This window comes from Phacochoerus africanus, chromosome 1 (assembly GCF_016906955.1).
Source record: "Phacochoerus africanus isolate WHEZ1 chromosome 1, ROS_Pafr_v1, whole genome shotgun sequence".
NCBI lineage: Eukaryota > Metazoa > Chordata > Mammalia > Artiodactyla > Suidae > Phacochoerus > Phacochoerus africanus.
The window spans coordinates 136147223-136169113 of NC_062544.1; the positions used below are offsets into that span (position 1 = coordinate 136147223).

The window sequence follows — 21891 nt, forward strand, 5'->3', positions numbered from 1 at the left end:
TATCCCTTGGGGGTGGGGGTGGGGGGTTGGAACCAGGATCAGATCCTGCCCCAAGGATGTACAATTGTTTTTTTTTTTATTATTATTTTATCCAGAAGAATATTCCCAAATTAAAAACAGGTGTTTATGTGTGTACCTGTACATGTGTTTGGTGAAAAAATATATATTTATATTATTCCAAACATATATATATTTCTTTATATAAAATATTAAGAAAAGATCCTTTGTGACAACATCCAGATATTTATCTCTCTAGTTGTGACTTGTCTCAGTTCATCTGTTCAGGCTGCTATAGAAAAATACCACAGACTGGATGGCTTATAAACAGCAAAAATGTATTTCTCACAGTTCTGGAGGCAGGAAGTTCAAGATCAAAGAGCTGGTAGATTCATTGTCTGGCAGGGGCCCACCTCCTCATAGATGTCTGCCTTCTCACAGTCACCAAATTTATAAACACCTTCTGCATTTCAATACCAAAAAAACAAACAACCCCATCAAAAAATAGGCAGAAGATCTAAACAAACAATTCTCCAAAGAGGACATATAGCCAAAAAACACATGAAAAGGTATTCAACATCACTAATTATTAGAGAAATGCAAATCAAAACCATTATGAGATACCACCTTACACCGGCCAGAATGGCCATCATCAAAAAGTCTATAAACAATAAATGCTAGAGAGAGTTTGGAGAAAAGGGAACCCTCTTATACTGTTGGTGGGAATGTAAATTGGTGCAACCACTGTGGAGATTCCTCAAAAAACTAAAAATAAAACTACCATTTGATCCAGCAGTCCTATTCCTGGGCATCTAGCCAGACAAAACCATTACTCAAAAAGGTACATACATTCCATTGTTCATTCTAAGACCTAGAAACAATCTAAATGTCCATCAACAGAGGGGTGGATAAAAATGTGGTACATATACACAATGGAATACTACTCAGCCATTAAAAGGAAAGAAAAACAGTATTTGCAGCAACATGGATGGACCTAGAAATTATCAAGCTAAGTGAAGTCAGTCAGACAGTGAGACACCAACATCAAATGCTATCACTCACATGTGGAATCTAACAACAGGATGCAATGAACTTCTTTGCAGAACAGATACTATCTCAAAGACTTTGAAAAAACTTATGGTTTCCAAATGAGACAGGGTAGGGGGATTTCCTGGGGTTTGGGATAGAAATGCTATAAAATTGGGTTGTGATGATTGTTGTATAACTATAAATGTAATAAAATTTTTAAAAAAAGAGGACCCTAGAGAGCTAGCTCTCACTTCTGCAATAAAATATTTTTTTAAGTTCTAAGCAAAGTAAATTAAAAGAGGTCTAAAACTAGCTGTATATATATGTATATATAAATACATATATATATATATATGCTTTTAGCTAAAAGAATGAAGAAAACTTATCCCATATACAGCCAAGTGAAACAAAAATTAATTATAACCAAAAAGGAGGTAAGCTCCCAAGAAACAGAAATTAGTCTGATCCCAGACTCCTGTTCAGCAACATTAATTCCAAAAGACAACAGAAAAACAAACAATGAATTTTTTGATGAACAGTTTGAAGATCCGCATTTGTACCAATCAGAAGGTGTCTTCATACTGGAGGCAATACACTGAAATCCTTTAAAAACTCAGCAGGATGAAATACAGTTACATTTTTAAATGTAATTTATTATATATTCCAAACATCTAAAAACTGAGAAATTAAAAAAAGTAAGAAGGCAAGAATGGGAAGAGGGTGGTCTGGGGTTATAGCCAGGTAAAACAGATCTACATTTTGGCAAAATTTTAAAGATAATATATGCATATAAAATTATTCATGAGGAGAATATTATTCATTTTTACTATATACATACATATATACCTGCATATATATATACACATACACACACATATAACATATATATGTATATCATATACATAGTAAAATAACATAACAATTTAAATTAATGGAAGTCACTGTGACTGTGAGTTATACAGTAAGAATAAAAAAAGGAACTAAAGTAATTGTTTAAAATGGGGGGACTCTGAAAAAAATGATTTAAATTTAAAGCTCTGACTACTAGAGAAGTAAACTTCTATAAACTAAAAAGGTACTTTTATAAACTAAAATTAAACCAAATTATATTATGTAAATTTGACATATAGTTATCAATATACCCAGTGAGGATTCAGGTTAAAACAAAACAAAACAACTGTCCATAGAGGTAAAGAAAATAGAGAAAACAAAAGAAAGAGCAAGGAAGCATGGAAGACAAAACACACAGAATGTAATGGCAGGAAAGAAACCAACCACTGAGATTACGAAAACATAAAGGTATAGAATAAGCCACACATTAAATGACACATCACCTATTTATTAATGGTTTGTGGCAATGGAGGAAGACTACTACCACGTTATAAGAGTATATGCATGCTAATTTCAGAATTCCTGCAGTGTAAACAACCAAAAGAAGCTAAGAACCAAGGTAGTGCTAATATGCATTACATATGAAATACACAACAAAAACAAAGGAAAAACTAGTAAAAAGAAACAAAAAGTAGACAACAGTCAAAAGATGTACTGGGAAGATAAACACTAAATAAGGTCTCTAGCCCCAATTCTAAATCCCTTGCTAAAAAAGATGTGATTTCCTCAGGTCGAGACATGGGTTCACTCTGGCCCAATTACCATGATATAAACTTGGCTTCCAGAGCCAGTTCTCAATGGGGGATGTGCTGAAGGCCACTGTGAGCTGGGCAGAACTGCAGTGGAGGTCAAAGATATGGCACATTCTTTTCTCACTGTCTTTGTTCCTTAATATTTTCAGATTTGTTAGATGTAATTCACTAATTTCATTGTTCTGCCAGAGCAAAGGTCATCTCTGACAATTTGTTCATATTCTTTTAACTTCAAACACAGTACAAAGCTCAGAGTAACTAATGAATAAATGCATCCTTAACTAGATTAATCTCCCTTTCCTGAACAGAATTCTTACAAAATAGTAAAACAGAAAACACACACTCATACACCCACATTCACATACACATTTTAAGTTCTGATACGTAGAGATCCAAAAAAAAATCATATTGAACTGTTTTCTCAACCTATTTACTTAATAAAATCCACTCACTGTTTCTGAAATTCAGAATGACCCCACAAGCTCAGGTACATTTTTCAATGTTGCACTTGCTAGGTGTGTGAATAAACACTTACAGGCAAACTGGAGTTTAGCTTCTCTGCTGACAATTGTTCCAAGTGAGTTTGTTGCAAAACACTGATAACTTCCTGTATCCCTATTTCTGTCAGGGTTAATAAGCACAAGGTTTCCTCCATGCAACTTGTAACGATACTCCATACTCAGATTAACATCACTTCCATTCAGCTGCCACCTGTAAAACAAATATCCAGGATTTTTCCCTTCTTAGTATTTTTGAATTTTTTAAAAAAATCTATATTACATAATTTACTTTAAACATCAGCTCTCTTATAAATGACAGGCAACAAATATATCTTTCAATTGTTGCATAACTGAAGGTCAAATATGCTGAAGTTTTGTTGTTGTTGTTTTTATTCAGAAACAATAGGTTAAATTTAGAAAGCACAACAGAGTAGCATCAAAAATTAAAGATTTTTCAAGATTTTCTGAAGAGGTGAGAATACATTAGTTTTTCCACTAGGAGAAAAAAAAAGGCTGGGTCTGTACAGATAAAGACGAAGGAGAAAGCTGAGGTAATTATCTCATTCACTTCAGGCCAATCTCATGCTGCCGATGATGGGGGAAAAGAGCACATTTCTTTGATTTATCCAGACTGACTGAGCACATTTAATAAATTAATTGGATAAGTGCTCAACTATCCATTTCAATTTGTCTGGGTAAATACCTGTCCCGGAGGCACTCTCGACTCTTCGAAGCCATCACGGTGCTATTTACTAAATGGTACAGTGTGGTAAAAGATCCTAAATGCCACCAAGGGGTCTAAAACAGTAAAGGCACTAATCCCAGGGCCATATTTATCAACAGGAAGCCAAAAGAAAAAAAGCAAGCTGTATTTTAAACCAGACTTTTTAAACAGAAAAAAACAGAATTTAGTAAACAGGAAGCACATCTGACCCACCGAAGTAGATATTATCCTTCAAAGTTCATTAAGTATCCCACAATCTCAACAACACATCCATTGCATAAATTAAGCCATCTGCCTCCTAGAAGACTTGATTTTTATAATAAAATTACACTATCAGTTTTATAAATTTTAGGGTATTATGGCAACAATCATCTCGATTGCTTTGTATAGTAATGGAGAAAATGGGTAATAAAATGCCCATTTCATAGATGAGGATTTCTATAAAACAGCTGAGTGAGTTGTCAACTCTCCTAACACTATTCATTGCTGTATCAGAACTAGTAACTATTTGAATTCCAGCCCAGAGGTCTTTAACCATGTCATGGGCCCTAGGGGGAAAAAAAAAATGTCATATTAACATATCAAGTATTTAAATCGGAAATAGTCCCACAAAGGTCTATAAAGAGGTGAAATGGGAGTTCCCATCGTGGCATAGTGGTTAACAAATCCGATTAGGAACCATGAGGTTTCGGGTTTGATCCCTGGCCTTGCTCAGTAGGTTAAGTATCCGGCGTTGCCGTGAGCTGTGGTGTAAGTCACAGACATGGCTCGGATCCTGTGTTGCTGTGGCTGTGGCATAGGCTGGTGGTTACAGCTCCAATTCGACCCCTAGCCTGGGAACCTCCATATGCCACGGGAAGCAGCCCCAGAAAAGGCAAAAAAGACAAAAAAAAATGCATTGAGTTAGATGAAATATTATTTGGCTGTGAAAATGTATGTGCTTTCATAAAAATAGAGGAGTCTTACAAACAAAGTTGAAAACACTTTTTAAAATGAAGTTTGAGGAAATCTCTTGTGGTACATTGGGTTAAGAAACCAGCTACAGCAGTAGCTTGAGTTGCCGTTGTGGAGTGTGTTCAGTCTTTGGCAGTGGAACTTCCACATGCTGTGGGTGTGCTCAAAAAAACCCAAAAATGCAGTTTGATTATATATATGTGTGTGTGTGTGTGTGTGTGTGTGTATACAGTTTTAAAACATAAAATAATATTAAGAATGTATTAAATGTATTTTAAGATGTATGAAAATGAAACACTTCATGTTTAAGGCATTTTAAAGCTCTCATGGGAAGAAGAGTGGGTAATAATTAGGGGATAAACATGGGAAATTTAGCTTTTTTGGTTTCACTTCCTAAACTGAATCATGGCTATATGGATGTTCATCATTATACTTGACTATGTTTATATCATTTTCTATATCTTAAATAATGCCTAATAAAATTTTAATAATGGAAAAGCTATAGAAAACAGATAAACTTAGAAGCTTAGATCCTACTGATCAAAGCAGTATTTTATCATTTGCTCATTTTAAAAATCAAGACTTTCTTGATGTTTCTTTCTTTATTCACATACAAGTCTCCCAGGCCTAAAGCAACATTTCTTAGGAGAAACCAAAATGAAATTATGAGGAAAAACTGGAGACCCCATGTCTTTCCTTTTGAACTTAAAAGAGTAACATTACAAGGAAGTTGAAAAAGCTGTAACTGCTTTCTCATTTGTGGCAGATTTGTGCTATTGGTTTGATTTTGGTTTGTTTGTAGAGTAACTCTCTTACGTTCCCTCCCCAGGCAAGTCCACATTTGCATGTGCATTTTAGGTCGCTTAATTTCTTTTATTCTGACTTTAATTCTGCCCTTATATTTTTGAAGTTGAACCATGAACACTTATTAACCCTTCTTTATCTTATTTCTGCCCAAATCCTAGAACTACAGAAACTAATACAAGGAAATGAAATAAAGGAAACGTATCCATCCACATTCTGTATGAATACACTGCACTCCAGATACACCAGGTGGTCTACCTACCAAGATCATCATCATCCTCATCATCACCTGAGAGTTTCCTGGAAATGCAGAATCTTGGGATCTATCCTAGATCCACTGAACCAGAATCTCCATCTTAATAAGATCTGTAAGTATTTAACAAGCGTACCCAAGTTTGTAAAGAAATGGTAGATTCTAGCCCCAAGAAGCAGACCATAGGCTGCCTATGGGGAACATAGCAGATACTTCCCCACTCTTGATTTAACCTATTTCACATTCGACAACTATGATCAGAAAAATCTTCCTTCCTTCCTTCTTTCTTTCCTCCCTGCCCTGTGAAAAAACATTTATTGAGTGCCTGTATGTCGGGCAACTTTCTATGTTCTAAGGATGTGGGAAAAAAAGGTCCCTGACTTCATGGAGCTTACATATTGGGGAGACTTTTTTGTTTCCTAGTCCCTGCCCCCTTGTCTAGTCCCCAGGCCTTAGCCAATACTATCATGTCATAGGAGAATGAACAGAAAATGCAATGCAGAACCATGTTCTCCTTGGGTTATGGGCTGGACTTATCCCACACCAGTTGTGTGACCATGAGGAATTACCTAACTCCTTTAAACTTACATTTTTAACATGTAAAATGAGTTTTTCCCATAGGGTTATTCTATTCATTTAGCCAGACAATGTACATAAAGCCCTTGGCTCATGGAGCCATCTAATAAATGGGGAGACACCATGTTAGTGTAGGAGGAGGCTCCCTGAAAGGCTGCAAACCTGTCTGTCTGCTCCTTTTTTCATTTCTTGCATCCTTGTTGAATAGAAACTGGTTATATGTAACCCCCCTTGATTCAAAGTTTTTGGTCATCTCCTCTCATGTGGAACAGACTGTGTCTTCCACATATGGTTGCCTGCACTCGCACCTGCCTGAGAAGTCAGTGAAACGTGGGACAAGACACATGCTGGGCTTGACCTTCGAAGAATAAATGTGATAATAAATCACAAGTGGGTGGGGTGAATTTTTAAGCTGTAAATGGTTTGTCAGTTACTAAGCGACTTAAGGCTTTCGGGGGCGGGGTGTGTGTGCAGGGAAAGGCCTCTAAATGCAAAACAAGATAGATCTCCATAATTTCACAAACTTTTTGAATAGAAGACTCCCATAACAAGGGGTACTTATGGCTTTTTTACCTTCAAAGAACAGTCTGAGGGCAGCAGAGAGGGTGGGAGATTTCAGCTCTGGAGTCTAGAATGTTTATGGACTAATGAAGCATATCTAATGGCTTCATTTGAAAATTGTGTTTTTGTGTTTAGCTGATGAATAATCAAGGTACAATGGCTATGTGGAAAATTGTAAAGATAAAAAAAATACAAAGAAGCACTTCTAGCCTATTTAATAGCTGAAAAGATTTAAGAGATCATAAAGTATGTAGGACAATATCTTATTTCAGTAAGCATATAAGATCTAAAAGCCATCATCTCAGGTTTTGATTGAAGATTCAAAATGGAAAAGCTTTCTTCTATTATACATAAATGTTTCTTTTTTTTTTAGCTCAGTTTTTGTCATGTAGGCACAATCTCTACATTATTTCACTATGTGAAGAGGCAAAAACTCTTCTCTTTTACAGATGTCTCTAGGATATCAAAAGTATGACTGTATTTGTTTTAGCAAATTCTTCAAGACAAAGGTATACTAGGGAGACTGAAGATTGTTAATTTTCTTTTAACAGAGCAATACAATTATTTCTCTCCTTCTTAACACTATTCATCATTAAATGGAACTTATCCTCAGGTGATTTAAAATTTCTCAGTATCTCATTAAACACTGATTGCTTTTCCTCTTGCTAAAAATACATGAATTCAAAAGGTTTTCCTTTGCTTAAACATTGCCATGTATAAGTAATCTCTGGGTCTGGGCATCCAAATGTTATTTTATCTTGAGAAAATAATATATTTACGTTTCTAGTGGACAGTATTCACATTTGGACATGATTTCGGAATATTTCCCAACATTCCTTCTGTATAAGAAATATTCAGGAAAACCAAAGGGACATAATATACCCCTTCCACAAAGTATGTGTCCAATAAATCTAGAAATGAGACTCCATTTCTTTGCAGTAAATTGTAATCCACCTGTTCAGAGTTTATGAACATAATACATAGTATTAAGACTGTGAAAGTTAATGGCACATTCAGGTCATAAATTTAGGAAGCTTTTAGAAGTAGACACTGTCTTTTAGTTTTGCACATTCACAGTCTTTTGTAAAAGTTAAAGATGTCTGCTTTTATGAAGGAAGTTTGAAGTTCCTGGGGAACTCTAAAGGCTCAGAATGAAATCTTTCTGAAATATAGAAATTGTTTAAAACTTCATAAAAGTGATATTTGCATACTCAAATTCCATTCCAAAAGACTTAATGCAGTGATCTGGAGCAAAATAAGACAGCCCTGGGCTCTTGCTGCTGCATAGACCAGCATTTCAATCATATAGCATTTACACTATGCTTTAGAAACAGACTAACCTTGTAGCTTTAGCTCTGTGGTAAATGTCACCAGATTAAGCACCTCTGCGTAATCATCATCTTGTAACACTCGAATGATCTTGTAAGTTCACTGTCAGCCTTCAAATGCTCATTCTACATGAATTAGGATTTGCTCTTAGAATCCACAAGTGAGAAATGGTTTATTATTCATATTTCTCAACTCTAATTCTCAGGCAATGTGCTCTCATCCTGTTTAGCTGCTTGGTGTGGAGATTATATATAAATTTGTTTCTAGGCCAAAACCTTGGCATTGGGCTTCTGGAAGAAATCCTGGGCTGTTTACTCTTGCTGGAAGGCCTGAGATCTGATCAGTTCGCTTATAAATCCCAATTACATCCTCTACACAACAGGAAACTGATGTCAACCTCATTGGAGAGAGGCTAGGCAGGGAAAGTGAATGAGAAAAACGGGGCCAAGTCTGCGGGATAGAATGGTGAAGTCTATGGCCATTTCCCCCTTAAAAAATTTGAAAACAATTTCTTTCAAACATTGTACAGGCCCTCAGGTTAACAGTTTTTGAATCTGATCCAAAAACCATTAAGTTAGGAATATAATCCATAAGGTACCTGACATGAGAGAGATTTTATCTGGCCATGATTACTTTCAAGTGATGAAACCTATAATTGCAACTTTCAGGAAACAACTAAAACATCAACATTGAAAGCATAGGAATCACTGTCTCCCAACTCAAAGAACTATGTGTAAGACTGTGTGTGCGTGTTTGTGTGAAAACACAAATTTATATGATAATCAGTTAAATTAGTATAAAACACCTATATTCTCAGTGTTGAAAGGTGCTTCTGAAAACTCCGCAGGATGATGACTGTTTTGATCAGGGCTGAATTCCTACCATCAGCTGTATGAGCAGGTGCATGGTAGGTGCTCAAACACATGGTAGGTGTTTCCTGAATTGAGGACACTTTTTAATCCTCTAACCTAGGCACTGTTAACCTCCATATAATTGTCCCTAACTGCGGTCATGCACATTATCAATAAATATCTCAAAGACAGGGAATGAAGACATAATTATTTTCATTTCCTGTACTAGTTATTATTTATTTACCATACTAGCTTACTGGATATGGCAATCTCTTATACAAAACTGCACCAGTATGGGATGAGAATAAGGAAGATAAATACAGATCTATCTTGTGGTCAGTAAAATTTAAGGCACCAAGTCCTAAACTAGATTTTCCACTAGGATTCTGTAACAAAGTTAGAGAATATCACCCATTGAAATTGAAACTAACAAAACTGAGTGACAATAAATTGAGTGACAACAGGAAGTTTCAAAATAATCCCAGGATGTCATTCATCTCAGAGGTGACCAGAAAGTTATTGTCCTTCAAGATATCTACACCATATTATACAGACTGGTCAAGAAAACAGAAACATAAACAATATTGCAGAGAACAACAAATACATGTGTTATACTTTGATACAAAACCAAGTAAAAAAGGACAGAATAATTTGTGAAAATCTTTAGGGGGCCGGGGAAAATACGCCCACCCAAAACACTTGTTAAATCAATAGGCAACACTTTGTTTGGGGTTTGACAGGAAAATTAGGAATTTAATCACAGAAGCAATTTGTGGTTTTAGATGCAGCTTTCAAGTTAATAAGCAAATGCATTTGTGTTCAAATGCAATGTTTGTTAATATATTTACTGAAGTGATGAGAATAATTGCAGCCCTTGAAAGAATGAATGTCTGAATTTGCATACTCAATACTTTATCCAAAAATAGCTAGTTCGGCTTCAGCAGTAATTGCTGAAAATAAAAATGAGTTAAATTGTGATGCTGCGTTTTTAAAGATGAAGTTTTAAAAATGTTTTATGACGCAGATTCCCATTTCTCACTCATTGATAAACTTTAAACATATATTTTATAAAAAAGAAACAGATTAGAGCTACACTGGGATTAAAAACAACTGTTCAGTTTACATTGGAAAAGCCTCGTTCAAATTGATCAGTGATTATCTTAAAATTATTCTGAGAATCACAAAAGATGGATGCTATTTCTGCCTTCCTTGCATCCACTTTAGCTTTTTTTCTGGTAGCATCTTTCCCACTCTCCCTTGGAGAGGCCATTCTTCCCAGGACCCAGACTTAGTCACTGAGAACATTCCAGGTCTCCGGCTTCAGTGATTGTTTAAGATCACAACTGTGACCCAACTTATTTAACTTGTGTTTGATCAGGATACATTCTCCCTCCTTGCCCCATTGCAAAAACATAAGAACAACAACTTATGTTTGGGCATAAGAACAAAAAGAAATTAATGTTCTAAATGTCATCTTTAATATCTAAAATCTAACCTCTATATTTCTCCTGGGCTTTGACCACTACCAGTATTAGCTATATGTTTTTCTGACACCATTCTGAACTTTGATGACACGAATAGGAAAGATGCCCTCTTTTTCTGGTCAGTATTCTGGGGCGGGGGGCGGAGGGATTTAAGTCAATCTGGTATTCTAGGCAGTCATCTTTGTCATCTCCAGGACAATCTGCATTAAAACAGAGCCAAAAAGAATACCTTATAGTATAAACTATGAATCACTTTTGATTCTGTGATACTTGACTCTTGAAACATGATCTAACTCCAAATTGCCTCTGCTTGATCTCCCTTGTTAACTTTATTCCTTTTTTTAATGCCACCAATTTAGTGTTCACTATTTGCTAAGCATTTCTTTTTGCTACATTTTTTTATTTTTGAAAGTTTTTATTGAAGTGTAGCTGATTTGCTATGTTGTGATCATTTCCACTGTACAGCAAAGTGACTCAGTTATAAGCATTTTGAAAGTAAAGATGAGGAAAGCACTGCCTTCATCTCTAGGGGAGTTACATCTGACCAGGAAAGCACATTCAATTTTGTTAAGTTTTCTACTCCAGAAAGGCATGAGGGCAATGGGCATTGCATGGCTGGAGCATGGAACACAGCACTGAGATTATCAAGAAGGCTTCACGAGAAAGACAGGAACACAGACAAGTTTAAAAGGCCCTGGAAGAGATGCTGTCTACTCTACCTGCCTCAGAAACCATAGGAATTTTTTCTACTTTATGGTTGCAATCATTCCAACACTATAAGCATTTCATTGCTCTTGCATCCGACTGTGGATGTGGGGACCAGAGATCATCAGCTGGAGAAGTCGAGATGCTAAAAGGAGCTGAGCTTGAAGATAAACACAGAGAACTGGGCCGAGTCATCAGCGGAACAGATTACATTTCCTTAGGGCCAAGGGAATATAGAGGAATAGTAACTCTTATTTGCCTTGGTGTATAAAAGTAAAGTAGCAGTGACACCAGATTTTACATGGCAACAAGATACATAAGAGACAAAGTACACAGAAACAAAAATATATTTAAAATATGTAATAATTTATTAAGTAGAATATATCATATATTATATAACACATTTACTATATATGCTGTAACCTATACATTCTACATGCAGAAGGTATATATATATATATGTATGTGTATATATATATAGCAGATACAAAATTTATAGATATATATAGTATATATATATATATATACAGCCAAATATAGCACTATACATGGTCCTGTATTCAGTATCATGTGATATGTGATAAACTCAGACTTCCCTTCTTTGCACTTTCTCCTTGAATAAGTGGTAAGCAGAAATTCATCCATCATTTTCCTTTTCTTTCTTATACTGAATGCCTTTAGTAGCCTTTTAGTAAATTAAACATGTACGGACTGTAACTCCATGACAGGGAATGCTACTTCAAAGGGAGAAACTGTGGCCAGGAGTGATCTATATTTCGCAATGATACTTAGTCCTTATAATGTGTATAAGTGTATAATGTGTATGATGCCTCCAACTGTACTTTATAAAAAGGGTTTACTTGTTATGTAAAGCTGGGAAATAAGGATGCTCTCATTGATTTTTTGTGATGACAACAAAGTAAAAGAGCATTTACAGAAAACTGTTGTGGGTCCAAGGGGCAGAGAAGCACAGCACTGTCTAACAGAACTTTCTGCACACCAAGAAATGTTCAGCCATACTATTCAACACAGTAGCTCTTAGCTACATGTGGCTACAAAGCACTTGAAATGAGGCTGCTTTTTTGACTGAGGAACTTAAGTCTTAGTTAAAATGATTTAAACTTCTCAGTGACATTTGGCCACTGGATACTATCTATACTGGAGAGCACAACTCGGAAGTTTCGTGCGAGACGCAATGTTGAAAATGCAAAGCCCACACGGGCCGCATTCACCTATATGACTTATCTTCCTTGCCTACATTTCGTTTAAAAAGAAAAACAGAGTCAACATTAGAAGTACAGAGATTCTAAAAAGAAAATTTCCCAATTTTAAATAGCTCTTAAAGAGCTTTGGACCAGGGTTCCTGGATGGTAACAACTGACCAGTGCTGAGAAGCAGTCATGACCACTGGGTGAACTTGTGGCTGAATGCGGGACAGTTTCCACTCATTATTCAATATGTTTCCATGTTTGGAAGGCAGGGCCACCTCTTTTCCTTATGTAACCAGCCTGGTCTCTATTAGCATATGCGTATTACATTGTCCCTTGTAATGCTGAAATGGCATCTGTGGACATGACAAAGGAGACACCTCTTTGGGGTTTTTTTCACCTTAGCAAATAATGGGCATATTTCACCCTATGCAAAATGGGTGAAAATCCTTCTCATTTAAAAAAGTTATTAATACTTCCTTAGGGTAAACTCTTTCAGCATCTTTGGCAATTACAATGAGACTGAATACTAATTAACCTTTAAATATAGGCTTTGGGGCTCAGGCAGAGAGACGCAAAAGAAAGAATAAAATTCTCAATTAAACCCTAAGATGAGTAATTTCTCTTGAGAATTTCTGAACTTTTCAATTTCTAATATGGCCAATTAAGAGTTCTTTTTACCCAGTGGGATAATAACAAAGACAAAATCTCTCATCAGAGAAGTTTGCCTTAGTCCAAGAGCCAAGCCCTGGGCTTTCAAAGGATACTCTTTTTATATGACTCTTAAACTTTATTCTCAATCTGGGGAAATGTGTCTGGCTTGCTTTTAACTTATAGTTTTTACACAAACTCCTAATTTTCCTCCTTGATATCATCCTTCTTCCCTCCTTCCTTCTTTCCTTCTCTCTCTCTCCCTTCCTTCCTTTTTCTTTCTCCCTTCCTTTCTTCCTCTCTCTCTTTCTTATCCACATACCTGCTTATATTTATAAATATTTACAAAAACATATCCTCTCTCTGAGTCCATGTAAAAAAAAACCCATTGTTATTTTGAGGTCAAAGTCATCACACTTTTACACATGTATCTGTAATTTTTAAAAGATAACAAAAAAATTAAGAACCAGCAAGCATATTTTCTTCCAGAACATTTAAAGAATAATGTGGAATATTACCCAGTTGACTATTAAAGTCACTATTAAAGCTAGGGAAACAATTTTACAATGTAGGTGTTTTCTAAGTAGATAATGATTACAACTCACATTAGTCTATACCCCCTTTTACACGAACAGCATCATCTATTACTTCTACAGGAAATACGGATAACAGGGAGTCTTTGCTCATTACAGAAAGGCCTAATATCTTCACAACGAAAGGAAGTTCCCTGGTGATTTTTCAAAGTCTCAATTTCTAATGACTACACAATGAAATTTCAACTAGTTAGAAGTCTTAGCTAGAACATTTTTAGAGCTATATTGAAAATGTCTGCCTATTTGCCTATAAACCAAATCTTTTAAAACAATACCTAGCATGTAAAATTTCTTCATTTATCAATCTTAAAACTGACAAATCAATTTCAGCTACACATTTCCTATTCTTGGGTACATATTCTTTTTAAAATAGTGACATATAATATCTCAGGACATATAATAAATCATAAGAAGTATAGTGCAAATGGCAGAACTTTACGTTTTATACATGTTTCCTGTATGTTTAAACACATACACTATGTTAATGCATTGGCATTGTGTAAATACCCGACATTATTTAAATGTATTACTCTGGCATTAAAATAAGTATCTGATAGAAAAAGAAATAATTACAACAAAAAGCTATTTCTGGATTTCTGAGCTCAAGACTTCTTGTTTGATTAAACTTTATAAATATAATTAATCTATTCACTTAGTAATATACCTCTGTATGACGATATCTTGTATCTTGATAGTTTTTCAGCTGAACACATTTATCACCAAATTATTCACAAGAAAAATGCCAGAATATAACTTTACTGGCAAGAGCAAAAAACCAAACCAACCAAAACAAAACAAAAACAAAACAAAAAAATCCACACATGAGTCACTCACATGGATTCCTTATAAAATTTACAGTCATATCTAAAAAGATAATCTTCCATTTCAGGGACAAATATAGATGCATTTAGAAAGTGTTAAAATGTTCTATGAAAATGTTGAGAAAAAATGTTTCCAGTATAATGGCTTATAATTTGATCTGTTCATCTCCCCCCCAAAGAAGATAGTATTTTCAACTGTTGCATATGCTATATCTGATTAACTGAACTAACTCTTAAAATACACTTTCTTGTTTTTTAATTATGTAATACTTTTCTTATTTCTATAGGTTAAGGAAGAGGGAGAGAGAAAACGTTCTATCACTTTTGCCAATTCACACCAGTAACCTGGAATCATGATATTTATTTTGTTGAAAACACACAGCAGGTGCTCAATAAATACATTTTTGAATCTTGTTGAAAGAAACTGACCTTGAATACTTCCAGAAGCAAAAATGTAAAGGTCTACCTTCTAACCTAATGCTGACTCAATTTAACATGACTGTTGGCTTCTATTATCTACTTGGGTAAAGAGAACAATAGAAGTTCAATAAGATCTACTTTACTACTTCAAAACATTTAGAATTTCATTAACATAGGCTGAAGTCAGCTTGTTCTGCAGGTTGTAGAAAAGGTTTTGCCAAGTGAACTAATATTGCAAAGAGAGTTTTTAAGACAAATGCTCACAGTACTCAAAAGAACATGTTTTCAAGGTGCCTCAAGCACTTTCTCATAACCATTTATATGAAAGCAGCATATGTTATTTATAAATAATTCATCTCTTCATTAAAGTGGGTCCCCTAAGCACCCCTAAGAGTAAAAATCGTTAATCGTGTATTATTTAATAAAGTAAATATCCATCTCATCCAAATAATCCACCATCATCCCCAAAATGTTAATAGTTTTGTCTTAAGGTGGTGGGAGTTGTTTTTCTTTCTTTTTTCCTTATATCTTCCTGTGTTGTTTGAAGGTTTCAGTGAACAAGTTTTTATTTATATAATCTGAAAAATACATACTTTTAAATGAGAAAGTCTCATAAATGTATTTTTTCTTCAAGAATAATTTGGGTTAGTAGATGCACACTATTGCATTTGGAGTGGATAAGCAATGAGATCCTGCTGTATATAGCACAGGGAACTATATCTAGCCACTTGTGATGGAACATGATGGAGGATAATGTGAGAAAAAGAATGTATATGCATCACGCTGCTGTACAACAGAAGTCGACAGAACATTGTAAATCAACTATAATAAAAATTTTTTTAAACAACGACTTCAGTAGGAATGTATTTTATTTTTTTAGACTTAAGGAACTTTCTAAAATGTGCCCAGTAGAATAGTAAAGGAAGAAAGGCACACACTAAAGTATTTTTTTCTAAACCTATGATTGCTACATAACTTTAAAGCACATTTTTATCCTCACAATAGATGTGTTCCAAGGACTACATGTAAATTCAAGTTTGTACACTAAATTTTACCACAAATCAGTGAAAAAACATTGCTTATTTAAGAGATTCTACTATATTTTTCTTTACTCAAGAATCTTTACAATAAAGTGAATTAAACATATACAATATGGATCCAAATGTTTATATACCAGCTCTGTTGCATACAGCAGACAACTAGAGCTTCATGTATGATTTCTTACTGGTAGCATAAATATATTGAAGCGAAAAAAATTCACAATTGCCGCATCTTTTTTTTTCTTCATTTGGATTTTCAAACTTTCCACTGTACCTGTAATGAGGTGTAGGGTTGCCTCGTGCTTCACAACTTAAAGTTATTTTTTTATCCTCTGTACCAACAGGAAAAATGCTGTTGCTGGGCTCTTTGATAAACACTGGGCCTTGTAAGAGCAGCTCACCTATATGGGTGGGAAACATCCAAAAAAATAATTGTAGTTAAGTAAAAGGTACTGTAAAAGCTGCACTCTTGAACTGAAGAAAAACAAGCAACTAGTGTCTGCTCTTTCAAAAGGAAACACAGAAGAAAAAAAAAAAAAAAGCAGGCATTGCTCCTTCCCTAGTCCACAAAGATGCTCTTGAGGCACCTCTTTGTTTATGAACATCAGGTAAGTCATCCTTAAGAGCCTAGTAACAGGTCTAACAGAATGAAAATTACTTTCAAAGCCACTGCATATTAATAACATTATTTAAAAAAATAAATAAGATGGTACAAGTTACTTTTTATAACATAAACCTAAATTATCATTGGTGAAATTACCTATTCTAGGAAGACTTTGTCATAAGCCTCTTTAGAAAACTAAGCTGTATTCAAAATCAGTTGAATCCCGGAGTATTGTCTTTCTCATAAAATCCACCATGAGTGCAAAGCTGACTGTTGACATTCTATTGCCTTTTGAACTCAAAATGCTCAATATCTGGGGGGGGGGGATTTCCATTTTATTACTAGCAAATTGAAGAGATGGATACAGTGCTGAACAAGTGTCCTTTAAAAAGCGTTTCTACTTTGGTTAAGAGAACTTGAACATCATGAGCATTTCCACACACACACACACACACACACACACACACAAACCCCTAAAACCCTGTCTTTGTATTATGAATTTTATTTTATTTATATTTTTATTGTCTTTTTGCCTTCTCTAGGGACGCTCCTGTGGCATATGGAGGTTCCCAGGCTAGGGGTTGAATCGGAGCTGTAGCCGCCGGCCTATGCCACAGCCACAGCAATACAGGATCCAAGCTGCGTCTGCGACCTACACCACAGCTTACAGCAATGCCAGATCCTTAACCCACTAAGCAAGGCCAGGGATAGAACCCACAGCCTCATCATTCCTAGTTGGATTTGTTAACCACTTAGACACGACGGGAACTCCTGTATTATGAATTTTAAAAGGAATGAGATAATGCCATCACCAAATTCTTAAGCTAGTGAAGTTGTATACTCAGTACCAGAGCATTTCTGAAAATAAACATTCACAGAGGAAAGCAGAAAAAAAAAAAAAGAGGGTGACATATCCTGAAGATAACAAAAGCTTTGCTTAGCGTTTTGGACTTTTCTGGATTCTTCCCTATACTTTTCTTCCTGTGGCTGATTTTAATATGTATCTTTTCCTGTAATAAACCACAATTATGAGCATAATAGCTTTCAGTGAATCTTACATTTCTTCTAGTGAATTATCAGACCCAGAACTTGCAACTGGTGCTACAAATGAGAGTAGTCTGGGGCTGTGCACTCAAATTTCAAAGTCTGGCTAACTCTGGGTACATTTCCACTGCAAAACATCCACACAATTAATCCTTACTACTGCCTGCCATGACTTATGAAAGCAACGTACTATCGTCCATAGTCCCTTGTTTTCGTATATGTATAAGGAGAAATGTCACAAGGGAAAAAAGTCTCACTTTATTTACTTATTTATTTATGCAGAAGAAAGGATAACCTGTAAAAGAAAGAGATCTTAAAGTAGCTACTAATCAAATAGCTCCTAATCAAAAAGAACAAGTCAAATAGCCCCTAACCAAAAAGAAGCAATAGTATCATTTTCTTTCATTGTTCCCCTCAGTTTACTGCACAAAACAAATACAGAATGACAGTATTTCATTAATTAAATTTATTGTCTTAGAAATCTGAATATATTTCAGTCTGTTACTGAACCTATTTGAAAATATTTACAAAGAGGGTGGATTTTTCATAGCATTTTCTTCTAGTACAATGGCTTCTGATTTATTTTGAGTGACATATTTTATTCATTTATGAGATGGTACCACATCACTGTCCTGACAAAAAGATGTATGTAGGGCTTGAAATCTATAATGTACTAACAGCATGGTATAGACTTGAAACTAACAGGTAAGGTGGGGAAGGAAAACAAAAGAAGGAAAATTAGGTCTAGATAAGAAGGGGGTGATTTCAATGAATAGGACAATGAGAGGTGTTTTTAAAAACTACCTACAAGTGGGAGACCCCATCATGGCTCAGCAAAAACAAATGTGAAGAGCATCCATGAGGATGCAGGTCTGATCCCTGGCCTTGATCGGTGGGTTAAGGATCTGGCGTTGCCATGAGCTATGGTGTAGGTTGCAGATGCAGCTTGGATCCTGCGTTGCTGAGCCTGTGGCGTAGGCCAGCAGCTACAGCTCTAATTTAACCCCTAGCCTGGGAACCTCCATGTGCCATAGGTGCCGCCCTAAAAAACAAAAACTGAAACAAAACCTACCTACAAGTGACCACAATGAAAATCCAAACATTCATCTTTATCTAATAAAAGTTAAATTCCCAAATTATGTTCTAATTCTTCCCTATACATCACCATCAATTTGAGATGACAATCTTAAATAACAAGAAGCATTTTGTTTTTCTGAGACCCTTTTGAAACAGGAAGAATAAAGGCTGGTTTGCTAACATTTAGGTGCCAGGCACTATATACTAAACCATTTACAAGGCTTGCTTTCCTTATTCCCAGGCTGCCTTTGATCATCCCCTGCTTTCTGAGGTCCAGCTGCACCACCATCCTTGTCTTTGCCTCTCAGACATACTGAGCTTTGAGTTGACCTTCCTTGTCATTCTTGTGCTTTGGTTTCCTTATGTCATCCAGAACTCAGCATAAATGTCATCTTCTCAGCTTAAATGTGACCGCCCCTCCCACAATCTAAGTCATGACTCACCCTTCAATTCTGCCAGTCGCAGATATATCAGCACATCTCACTGTATCTCACTCTCTATAAACAATATACATGTTTAAATACGTTTGCTATGTAACTGTATCTAATTCATTGCTGCCTCCCCAACTTCTAGAACATGGCAGATATTCAATACCTGTCTGCTAAATGGATGATTAAGATAAATGAAGAAATTCTCGCAATAACTCAACATAAGGCAGATACTATTTTACAGATGGTGACTGATAAAGCTAAGATTTTCTTTCCAGAGCTTATAGTCTCACCATGTAGTTGCTTGGTCTCCCCAGAAGAAATGAGACTGAACTAGGTTGAAGAACCAACCACGCTAACAGTCTTTTTTGGTGAGAGATCTGGGATCTGACCCCCATGCTCAGACTTTTGTTTTGTTTCCCTTTCCATTAAACCACACAGTTCTAAACATGGTTAAAGGTGAACATTAACCACCGGTTGCTTCTTAAACTTCATCATTTCCCGAGGACACTGGAGTTAATAGTCTGTGAGGCACATACCTGCCGTTTCTGAAATTTAAGGCTCCTAAAGGCTTTTCAGACCATCAGCAGCCATTGGAGACCCTCTAACGACTCCTAAAATCTAAGTACAAATTAATAATCAAACATGACAGGGTGGTCCGTGCTTCATACTCAGAAAAGAGACAAAGGCCACTCAATCTTGTTTCCCTGAAATGAAAAGGTGATAAGAGATGCTGGGGTAGAACATTCTAGCCTCATGCTAGAGATATAAGCTTAAATGCAAAAGATTCTTAAGTCTTTGCTCTCTAAAGGAAATTATCCAACAGTTTCTTCAAAATGAATTCTGATCCTCCAAAGGACAAAGATATCCTATTCATGCAGATATCTATAACCAGCAAAAAGCAGCTTGCTGAAAACAGAAGGGGGCCCTATGCTTATAGATGGATTCAATGTAATATTCAGATTGATGCTAAACTTTATTTCTGTGACAGGGGCATTTTTTTTTTAATATTCTGGCTTGGCTCCCAAACTCCATTTTAAGTTTATAATTTAAAATAAAGGACATATAACATTTCCGAACAGAACTAGTAAATTCAAAAATCCAATCCTAAGGTATTCCCTCCACCCCTAAAACACCCAGAGGCTACTAGGAATAACTGCCTTTGAATGTAAGTGCAAGCTTTATGAGCTCCTAAGGTAATATCACTAAAAGATCAAACTGTGACCAATCAATTCTAGTGGTCACGAATGACAAAGACGAATAAACAAAGGATTCCAGGCAGTTGCATTACTTTTAGCACAAGAAGAGAAATTCCTAAAAGACTACAGCTACAGCATTATCTCTGAAATTCCTACAAAAAGGAAAACATGTCCCATTTCCCTTGCTGATTTACATCAATATCTACATGAGAACACACAGGAGGATGTTTTGAAATAAAGAGGGTAAACCCAAAGGAGAGCTAGAGTGGGCAGGGCTAGTTAAAGCAGAATTTAAGAGAAGGTGGATATAAAACGGAATATTCAATGTACCCAAGAGATAACTGATGCAAACAGAATGATCTCTAGTGTAGGCCAGAGAAAGTATAATAATATGCCACCAATGAGATGAAATCTATATTCTAGATCCCATTAGAATCTAATAGGAAGAGAAGAAAATTTAAGATGGAAACATTTGTTGCAGTGGGTATTTTTTTGGTTGTTTGTTTTTTGTTTTTTTTTTTTTGTGGCAGTGGTGGTTTAAAGCTAAAAAATGCTAAATAAATAAATAAATGGAATAGCTAAAATAAAATTCCATTTACATTCTTCCAAAGTCAAAGAAGGCTGAAGAATTCAATCTTAAGATAATTCATTTCTTTAGGAAACATGTGAATGTCAGGCACCTGCAGCATTGAAAGACTAGCTGCAGCCAAAAGGATTGGTTGTCTACTCAACAGTTGCTCCCTCATTGTTTGTCTTGCCTTCAAAATATGCTTTTCCCCAGAGATAATGAAAACATCAGATATATTACTTTTCCAGAACTCTTGTAATTCTTGGCTGGGGAGTGGAGGAGACTGGGTTATGAGACCAGTAACAGCCAAAGATGGGTGTATAATTTGCTAGGTCTGCCATCAGAGAGGACCACCAACTGGGTTGTTTAAGCAACAGGACTTAATTGGAGGCTAGAATTCTTAAAGCAAGGTGTGCACAGTTGATTTCTTCTGGGCACTTTGAGGTAAGGATCTACTCCCAGCCTGTCACCTTGGCTTATAGGTGGCCATCTTCTCCCTGGGCCTCTTCAGTTCATCTTCCCTCTAACTGTGTCTCTGGGTCCAAATTACCCCTTTTACTAAGGATACAGCCATAATGGATTAGGGCCCATGCTAATGACCTCATCTTCCCTAATTATAACTGCAATGACCCTGTGTCCACATGAAGCCACCCTGTGAGGTCCCAAGATGAGGACTTCAACTCAAAAATATTGAAGGGACACAATTCAACCCATAACAATGATTCAGACACCTCACACACCGAAGAGGGAAGTTATATTCCTTATGCTTCTTTTAGAAATGACTGGTTTAAAACTGAATGGCTTAGAGCCCTTCCTTGTGCTTCTCCC

The 21891-nt window shown here is 35.8% G+C and overlaps 1 protein-coding gene across 2 annotated transcripts in view; it reads right to left on the bottom strand.

The window, feature by feature from the left end:
• Positions 1 to 21891, bottom strand: part of CNTN3 (contactin 3) — a 362517-nt gene that overhangs the window by 229187 nt on the left and 111439 nt on the right. For both annotated transcript variants that reach the window (XM_047779257.1, XM_047779251.1), the window contains exons 3-4: positions 16418 to 16544; positions 3205 to 3380 (exon numbers count right to left, since the gene is read on the bottom strand). In XM_047779257.1, the coding sequence (XP_047635213.1) occupies positions 3205 to 3380; positions 16418 to 16544 (303 nt within the window). The remainder of the gene's footprint in view (positions 1 to 3204; positions 3381 to 16417; positions 16545 to 21891) is intronic.